Genomic DNA, 10,260 nt, shown 5'->3' with positions numbered 1-10,260 from the left:
ATTTCCTCTGACCTAATTTACAGCGGCAGCAGTGTGAACAGGACTTTTATTTTGGCCTGGTGATATGACGTCATAAAACGGCGCCTCCGAAAAGATGCTCCTGCATCTTTTCTGATTTGTCTGAAGAAAGGTTTGTATTTTTAAGCATTCAAACAGTTTAATGTTATCGTTTTTTTTTACAATCGATGTAAAATTAATGATTCATTGAATGTAACATTGTAATGCTCTCTCTAACATGAGTTAAAGAGTTAAAGTTTTTCGTGAATAAAGTGCAAACATTAGTAACAGAAAAGGTGCATCTCATTTCGCTTTCTATATCGTGAACCAGTTTATTATAAACAAATTCGGTCACTGGCAAGTAGTGATGAGAGAAACGGAGCTTTTCAATACTCCGAATGAATTGAATCAATTGCTTCACAAAATTATTCACTGATGCGAATCTCTCGAATCACCGCAGACTGAGGACACCTGCTGCTCAAAATGGTGTAAGTTCAATGAATCACAAACTTGTAATGACAACTTTAATAAACAAACATACGGTTTTATTAAGGTGTCATCTATTAAATTTAATCTACAAATCATTAAATACCAAATAGTAATCAGAAATACATATTAAGTCTGTATAATTTGTGTTCCTTTTGAATTAGTAGTTTTGAGTTTGTTTTTTTAATGTCTATCAATTTAAGACCACTGATTACAACTCTGCTTGACATCCTTGCCAGTGCTGATCACTGAACTAGGCAGCTGACCCAGAGATTTAGTTTGATTCATTTTTCTTTCTGTTAATTATTCTCATCTTAAACATGACAGAATGTCCAAACACACAGAAAAACTCCTGGTGAAGCTCCTCGAGACACACTATTATAAAGATGGCATCTATTAAAGAGGAGAGTGAAGACATGAGGATGGAAGAAACATTCAGAGTGAAACAAGAAGAGACTGAGGAACAAACAGGTTAGTTTTCATTCTCAAAGCTGAAGTGAGTTACTATTTGACATTGAGTGATTCATCTCTTGTGGGCAGACATGTTGAGATCACATGACCAGGCAAATACTAATGCTGCACTTCTTCTTCAAGTGCACCTGAGTAGCTCCTACTTCCAAGTTTGGCATTCATAATTACGAAATGTCACACATTAAATTGACAAAAATAATACAGAAGAAGCCTAAACAAAGCAATTATTTTGTGTAACAATAAACCAATAATAACAATAAATGTTTATATGATAAATGCTGATTTTACAAAACAAAAGATTCCATGTCCATTAGAAATAACTCACGGAATATTGTTGAATTCGTGGGAAAATCAGGTGACCGGATTGCAAAGCAGAATACAAAGCTGACATGCTTTAGATTTATGGGCTCATGTACCTCTCATTCGGCAGGAATCCCAAGTGTTTCCATGGTGTGATGTAACATTTAAATACTAACCTATTGTTTCTATTGTAAACAAAGATTTGTACTTGTGTCATAATGTTCCCTTAAAACAATTCAATTTTCTTTCAATTCAAGTTTATTTGTATAGCGCTTTTTACGATACAAATCGTTGGACAGCCCTGATCTAAACCATCTTAAAGCCTGCTCTTGAATACCTGTATAGTTTTGTAATCGATCTATGAGTATGTCATGATCTATGGTGTCGAACGCAGCACTAAGCACTAAAACAGCATTCGCATACAAACTATACAAATGCTATTCTAGCATGGTACTCAACTAGAGGTGGTTGTCACATTGACTGGCACAGCTCTACTGGGCTACATTGTTAAAAAAAAAATAATAATAAAATAAATATATAATAGCTATGTTGACTGTCCATCATGGACTGTGTGACTTTGCCACTTCCTATTTATTTATTTTTCCTTTTTTTTCTGTGACCGACTAATTAAAATTTGGTGGACTGAGCCAATTCTTGTTGACTAATGTTTAGTTGAATACGTATGATCACGCGTGCCAAAGGCTTAACATGATAATGGTAGAATTAACCTTTAGCACATCAAATAAAATAGTTTGTTGATGCTAAGTTGTACTAAATACAATTGTACAAGTCACTGAATTCAATGATGAACTGCCTTTAACTGAAAATTGAGTGTTTATTACTATAGTCCTTTTGCATTATCGACACACTATTTTCCTAATTAATGCTGTACAGTTGCTTTGACACAATCTGTATTGTTAAAAGCGCTATATAAATAAACGTGACTTAACTTGACTAAATTGTATAGCATTTTCACAATACTCATTGTACCAGAGCAGCTTTACATGAAGTTACGTCATAACAGAAAGTCATACAATGTCTTTGAAGTCCCTATTGAGCAGTTTTTTGAAAAACATTTCTGAAGGTTTTGCTGCAATACATTTGTCCATCTTCTGAATTAAGTGTCTTTTAATTTGAATTTCACAAATGCTGTTGTCAGTAATAATTTATTCTCTGTGCAGTACATAAATTGGGATCTATCCACTTATGTTTAGAGATTTTTGGTCCAATAGTAAATACTTCTGTTTGGCAGAACTTAGAAGAAAGTTACTATCCATACCATAGTTTTGTTATGACATATTTCAATAACACAAAAAAAAGGTTCAGCATTTTGTCCAAGCAATAATAAAAGAACACCTTTTCATTTATAATTTGCCTTAAATGTCATTTTGTTAAAAAAATTTTAAAAAATCATGAGAAAATCGTATTGTCAAATCAGTATTGTGAATCGTATCGCAACGTGAGTTGAGTGAATTGTTACATCCCTACTAAAAACCTTCTGAGAAGTTTTCTTTTAGTAGCTAAGTGCATATAGGATGTATGTGTTGGCTTTGATGCCTTGTTTTTTTTTACTTTAATGTCTTTTTTTTCTGCTTTAGGCCTGATGGCACTGAAAGAGGAGAGTCTGAAAGAAGAACTGAATGAAATGGAAGAGAAAAGTCAGGATGAGAAACGTCATGATTTCAAGAGAGGAGAAAAATCCTTAAAGACTGAAAAGACTTCCTCACAAAAAAGTGGTCAGAGGACTGACTCTAACAGTTTCACCTGCTGTCAGTGTGGTAAGAATTTCACTTGTAAGCAAAACCTTGAAGTCCACATGAGAGTTCACACTGGAGAGAAACCTTTCAGCTGCCAACAGTGTGGAAAGAGTTTCAATCAAAAACAAATCCTTAAAGTCCACATGAGAGTTCACACTGGAGAGAAACCTTACACCTGCAAACTGTGTGGACAAAGTTTTAAACTTAAGGGAAATCTTAATGCCCACGTGAGAATTCACACTGGAGAGAAACCGTACACGTGCAAACTGTGTGGGAAGAGCTTCTCACGAAAAGAAAGTCTTAAGACTCACTTGAACATTCACACAGGAGAGAAGCCTTGCATATGTGGTCAGTGTGGAAAGAGATTCACATGTAAAGAAACCCTTAATCACCACATGAGGATTCACTCAAAAGAGGACTGTTTTATATGTCATCAGTGTGGAAAGAGTTTCCTGCATAAAAGAAGCCTCAACACTCACATTAGACTTCATACTGGAGAGAAGCCTTTCATCTGCCCTCAGTGTGGAAAAAGCTTCTCACAGAAAGGAAACCTTCAGACTCACATAAGTATTCACACTGGAGAGAAACCATTTAAGTGTCTTCAGTGCGATAATAGTTTCACATATAATAGAGACCTGAAACATCATTTGCAAACTCATTCTGTAAAGAAATTGTGATTGTCCACCTTTATGACCACTTATTGTATTTGCAATCTTCACCTCTTTATACTTTACCTTGAGCCTTTTTATTTTCCTTTGTCATGTACATATGAACTCCGGCTTTCACACTTGTCAATCTCCTTTGCTATAGTTTCAAATATTGAGCAGTTAAGACACCCTCTAATTTTGATAGTATAGAGGCATTGGTCCATTACATATATTGTTAATCAGAATCAAATTATTGGTGAAATTGCTGTGAAATGCCACAGTGTAAAAGAAAGATTATAAAGGACACAAATTGTACATAAATAATAAACACTGCTCTGCATTATTTGATTCATGAGACAATTAACAGGCAAATGTGTTGCTACTGCTGGAGCTCATGTGATGACATCTGGGAGATGGTTCTAGCTGCTGATATGGCTAAACATTCAAGTCACCTGTATTTATATAGCACGTTATGCAATACAGGTTGTGTCAAAGCAGCTTTACAGTACTAAAAGGGAAAATAGTGTGTTGATAATGCAAGAGGACAATTGCAAACTCAATTTTTTCCGTTAAAGTCAGTTTATCGACTCAGTGATTCATCGTCCAGCTCAGTTCAGTTCAAATAGTATCTGTGCAATGAAGTCAACAATATTGCCAGAAATTGAGTGTCCCCAACTAAGCAAGCCAAAGGTGGGTGACAGAATGGAGAAAAAACCTTGGGAGAAACAAGGCTCAGTCGGGGGGCCAGTTCTCCTCTGGCCAGATGAAACCAGCAAGGTGTAGTTTAATTCCAGGCTGCAACACAAGTCAGATTGAGCAGAGGACTCATCTGGTTCCAGTTGATCTAATTAATGCAGTTTAACCAACCTTTAATGGATTTAAACGTATTGACTTGTAGTTTCTTTTGGTTTTGGTTTTGCACTGTAAACATAAAACATTGTGAAACACAAAACATTGTGAATTATTCAAAAAATTTTTTTTTTACATATTTGTCGTGCACTGTGGTGTACACAGTAGTTCTGAATTAAAGGTGCAGTGTGTAAATTTTAGCGGCATCTAGCGGTGAGGTTGCGAATTGCAATCAACGGCTCAGTCCCCCGCTCACCCCATTAATTCTATGACATTACAGAATGTGTTAAACAGTTCTCATAAAGGTTATAAAGCTCTTATAAATTTTCTGAAAAGAACAAATTTATATAATAAAATATAGGTAGAAGGTTTTTTTTTTTTGGAATTAGCATTTCCCTTGATATCATCGTTTTTTTTTACATATTTGTCGTGCACTGTGGTGTACACAGTAGTTCTGAATTAAAGGTGCAGTGTGTAAATTTTAGCGGCATCTAGCGGTGAGGTTGCGAATTGCAATCAACGGCTCAGTCCCCCGCTCACCCCATTAATTCTATGACATTACAGAATGTGTTAAACAGTTCTCATAAAGGTTATAAAGCTCTTATAAATTTTCTTAAAAGAACAAATTTATATAATAAAATATAGGTGGAAGGTTTTTTTTTTTTGGAATTAGCATTTCCCTTGATATCATCGCTCACACTCCATCCCAGTAGGTGGTGGAATATGCACCAAAAGCTGGTTTGCCAACCGCCATTAAACATCATAAGAAGAAGAAGATACAGGACTAATATGTCGTCGGTAAAGAAAGCAGAGAGCAATGAGATTTCTTTACAAAGGTAAATTAAGGAATTATATTTACTTAATTATTTAATAAATCGATGTTATTGCGAATATTAATGTACTTGTTCATCATTGTGTCAGTGTTTTATTCGCAAGAACAACAAAGTGACAAAACGCCCTGTGTAGCGCAGTTTGTCCATTTAGGGCTACTGTAGAAACATGGTGGCGACTTCCATGTAAGGGGACCCGCGGTGTATGTAGATATAAATTGCTCAATCTAAGGTAATAAAAACATAACGGTTCATTACATAAGGTCTTTATACACCTCTGAAAACATAGTTATGTATATTATATTGCATTTCTGTCAATAGATCGATGTAAATATTACACATTGCACCTTTAAATGGACTCATAATTTGGTTATTAAGTGTTCTCTTGGAGTCTTTTTTGAAAGTCGACATTTACAAGATTATTTTGGATGTTTTCTTCTGTTAACTGTTTTTCTGTAACTTTCACTGTTTTGCACTAAATACAAGGATGTTTGCTGAAATTGTGGGACAGAACTACCTGCCTGGTAAGAACTCTAGCCGCTATATTTTGGACTAATTGCAAATTGTTTATTGAAGATCCAGGGCCAGATTTACTATCAGCTTGCGCCAGCACAAACCCTCATTTGGCGTTAAAAAATTACTGTCAGGATTTACTAAAGACACGCAGTGGGAAATTAGTGCTGAAAATGCGTGGACACAGTAATTTTTGCGACTCACCTTATTGAATATGAATTTGTTTCCCTTTCGATCGGTACATTTATGGAAAGAGAATATTTAAATGAATCATGCAATGAGATTTACTAAGATTTGCGGTCATCAATTCACTGGTATTTGCGCCATTATTTAATGCATGTCTTAAAGCAGGTGGAATTTGCGCTGCTCTTGGTAGATTGCGCTGGTGATTATGGAAATGAGATGCTGCGTTTGTGTTCTTTAATGTGCACTTTGTCATTACCTCACCCGCAGAATTTTCCCCTCCCATTGGCACTTTTATGGAATTGCGCTCTAACGCTAATTTGCCGTTTAGTAAATCTGGCCCACAGTCTACTGAAGATAGTCTTGAGGTCATTACTCCATGAACTAACTATTCTGCATCTTAAACTGGTATGTTCTGTAACCTGGCAATATTTCTGAGGTGGAGAACATTGTTTTTGAACATGGGAAATATTATATTCAAAATTCAGATATCTGTCTTGTCCAGATTGTGACATTAAGTGCAGATCGTCTTCCCTTCAAATCAAACTGTGTACAGCACCTGTTCTTTCACTGCGTACTCTAGAACAGATGTTTTCAAATCTGTCCTGGTGGACCCCCAGCACTGCACATTTTGTATGTCTCTCTCTAACACACCAAATTCAACTCGTCAACTCGTTATTAGAGACTGCAAGATCTGAATTGGGTGTGTCTAATGAGGGGGACATACAACGCGCAGAGCTGGGGGTCGTCCAGGACAGGTTTGAAAACCCTGTTCTAGAAAGCTAAGCACCAGTGAGTTGGTATCTCATGAAGCAGCACTGTATTCTGGGACCCATATCCATTAACAACAGACAAAGCTCCAACTTTACAAGCCTTGTCACAAGCTCCAATAGGTTGACTCCCTCAGATCCTTCTGGAGCCCCATAAATACAGAAGCTGTTCTGTCTCAAGGAAGCTTTAGATCAGTTAACTTTGCTTGCACGGCTTTTGATTCAACAGTGCTTTTTCGATAACAGATATATGTTGTTCTGCCTCTAACACTGTTGATTTGTAGGTCGACAGTTAAGTCTTTACGCTTTTGATTGTTTTCTCATCTACCCTCCTTTAACAATGTCATCCAAAAGAAACAGACAATATTCAAATCTGCTCTGAACAGAAGTTCTTTCAAGCAGCCTTATGCTTCAGCTCAATGAAGCAATGACGAGCTTTTCAAAGTATATTTTCATAATGACTATGAAAGATCACTTCCATTTAAATAATGTAATGCTTCATATATGATCGAGAGGGGGGAAATTCATTCTGAGGATTCTCATCAGATTTCATTTATCACGCGAGGAGAGTGAGTCGACCCGACTGACAAGAAGGGTGAGGTGAGAAAGACGAGACGATGGCAGAAGATTTCGTTTAGAAACCATCCTCACCATCACAACCCTAGTAGCAGATGCCTCTATACTATCAAAATTAGAGGGCGTCAACTTGATTGACAAGTGCGGAAACAGGAGTTCATATGTACATGACAAAGGAAAATAATAAGTCAAGGCAAAAGTCTTAACTGCACAGAGATACAGTGGAGATCAAAATTAGAGAGCAACCTACAATTTTCTAAATTTAAAGATCACTGCTTAATCCACTGATTATCCTAACAGGAGTAGAATGGAAGTTTTTTTTATTATTATTAATTCAATTCTGAGGCCCTGTCCACACGAACGGTTATTTTTAAAACCGCAAATTTTTCTACGCGGTTTGGCCGTTCGTCCACATGCAAACTCAGCACCAGGTCACTGAAACCGAACACTTTTGAAAACTCCTGCCAGGGTGAAGATTTACAAAAACTCTGGTTGCAGTGTTATCGTGTAGACAGGGAAACCGGAGTTTTTGGATTGTGACGTCGGAGCCTGCGCTGTTATCTCCGCCTACTGGAGACTTTTTCATGCTTCTGCTTGGCCAACATGGCTTTACGGTTGAGATTATATCGCCACCTGTTGGTTTGGCATGCTCTTGACAGTGCTTCATAGCATGCGTTTGCGTTTTCATGTGGATGGAGATTTTTTAAAAACGGAAGAAGGAAAAACTCTTTATGTTTATAAAAATACCCGTGTACGTGTGGACATGGCCTGAAGCATAGTATAAAAATTAACTCTGACTCTCAATACTTACAGGTACCTCCAAGTTGTTGGTGTTAATCTGGCACCTGGTGATAATTTTCTTAATTATATGACAAACCCTTTTTAACTGGCACCATTCCTTTAATTTTCACTGAGATTGCGAGATGGCAGGCCGCTCTAAGGTGACTGAAGCCCTGCAACAGCAGGTTGTCCAGATAAAGGCCAAAGGGATGACCCTTTCAGCCACTGCAAGAGCCTGTTCTAAATCTGTGATTACTTGAATATTGCAGCTTTACACTAATTCATTCAAGTCCACCAAAAAAGCTGGTCACTCACGTAAAGCCCTATTCGCACGGGATTAGTATTATCTGAGGACCTCGTGTGATTTAGAAATTACCCCACTACATCTGAATGTCATGTGGCACATTCGCACAGAATAAGCGAAGCCTGTGGTTTTACTCAAATTTACTGACTCAACCGGATATGTCAGGCTTTGCGTAACATTATGGACCAGATTTACTAACAGCTTGCGCCAACGCAAACCTTCTTTTGGTGTTAAAATAGTACTGTCAGATTTACTAAAGACGTGCAGTGAAGAATTAGCGCTGAAAAGGCGTGGACAGTTTTTGACAGTTATTATCATCCACCTCCATCTAATCATTAGGGGCCCAGCACCGAAGGTGCGATTACACCTATTGTATCCGTTAGCGTTATTCTTCTTCTTCTTCTTCTTCTTCCGTTTCTTCCGCCATTGCGTCTATGGCAGCCCATAGAACCGCTTGCGGGAAAGTTATGAAATTTGGCACACTGATAGAGGACAGTCCCAGAGCTGCTATATTAGATGGAATCAGATCATACAGGTGTACTTAATAAAGTGGCCAGTGAGTGTACAAATTGTGAGGAATCAGTTTGGACCAAAAGTTAGTAATCAAGCACTATTTTAAAACATTTACGGAGAAAACTGCAATGCAAATGAGCTCTTTGGAATTATGTAATTGGCTGGTGATTTCATTGTTGTCCTTTTTTGTGTGTGGAAAGGATTCAGATGGCTGTACTGCCTAGAGGGACCTTGAGCAAGTTGTCTTTGGCATCTACAACATTAATGCTGAGGGAGGTGATGCCACCACCACTCCAGTTGATGTTGGAATTGTGATTGAGGGTGTTGAAGTGCTTCACGACTTGGGAGACATCGCTTCTGCATGTGCACTCTTAATGGGTGTCATATATGCAATGAACCTGTTATCATCAGGAACTGAAAACGTTCTTTGAGGTGCTTCAGAAAATCTTCCTCCAGCTGGATGCTACCAGACTCTCAACCAAGGTACAGATGCTTAAAAACAAACTGTACGAGTGAACCAACATTGAGCGTGTGGTGTTTAACATGAAGGCCTGCTTTGCACTTGAAACCATTTAATTGAAAAACACTTCAAAGTTTATATACCTTTTTTTTTGTGTGTGACACGCACCACTGTTCTGGGTGACATGTTTCTTTGTCATGTAAAGCGTGTACAGATGCTTAAAAACAAACTGTATGAGTGAACCAACATTGAGCATTTAAAATTTTGTGGTGTTTAACATAAAGGCCTGCTTTGCACTTGAAACCATTTAATTGAAAAACACTTCAAAGTTTATATACCTTTTTTTTTGTGTGTGACACGCACCACTGTTCTGGGTGACATGTTTCTTTGTCATGTAAAGCGTGTACAGATGCTTAAAAACAAACTGTATGAGTGAACCAACATTGAGCATTTAAAATTTTGTGGTGTTTAACATAAAGGCCTGCTTTGCACTTGAAACCATTTAATTGAAAAACACTTGAAAGATTATATGCCGCTAATAACTTTTGAACCGAAAAGCCTCTGAATGGGCACCAAAATTCAAAAATCGTAAGGTTTAGTTTTTTCGTTATTTTTAATTGTTCGTAAAACCTACTTTTTCGAACTCGTCCTAGACGGTTTGTCCGGTTTTCACTAAGATCGGCTCCGATCATCTTCAGACCGCTGTCTGATCTTCACAGATTCTCACACAGATCATATGACGTATTTATCAGAATCAGAATCAGAAGAGCTTTATTACCAAGTATGTTTACACACACAAGGAATTTGACTTGACGACAGGAGCT

General features: G+C 37.4%; 1 protein-coding gene across 1 annotated transcript in view; it reads left to right on the top strand.

Moving 5' to 3' along the window:
* The first annotated feature begins 869 nt into the window (after window positions 1-869).
* LOC107685389 (gastrula zinc finger protein XlCGF57.1-like) overlaps window positions 870-10,260 on the top strand; it is a 228,654-nt gene continuing 219,263 nt past the window's right edge. The window contains exons 1-2 of the mRNA XM_016481958.1: window positions 870-954; window positions 2,853-3,600. Of these exons, the coding sequence (XP_016337444.1) occupies window positions 870-954; window positions 2,853-3,600 (833 nt within the window). The remainder of the gene's footprint in view (window positions 955-2,852; window positions 3,601-10,260) is intronic.

The sequence above is a fragment of the Sinocyclocheilus anshuiensis genome, unplaced genomic scaffold, assembly GCF_001515605.1.
Source record: "Sinocyclocheilus anshuiensis isolate Anshui unplaced genomic scaffold, SAMN03320099.WGS_v1.1 scaffold982, whole genome shotgun sequence".
Lineage (NCBI taxonomy): Eukaryota > Metazoa > Chordata > Actinopteri > Cypriniformes > Cyprinidae > Sinocyclocheilus > Sinocyclocheilus anshuiensis.
The sequence above is the reverse complement of the archived record's forward strand: the minus strand, read 5'-3'. Positions and strand labels throughout refer to the sequence as shown.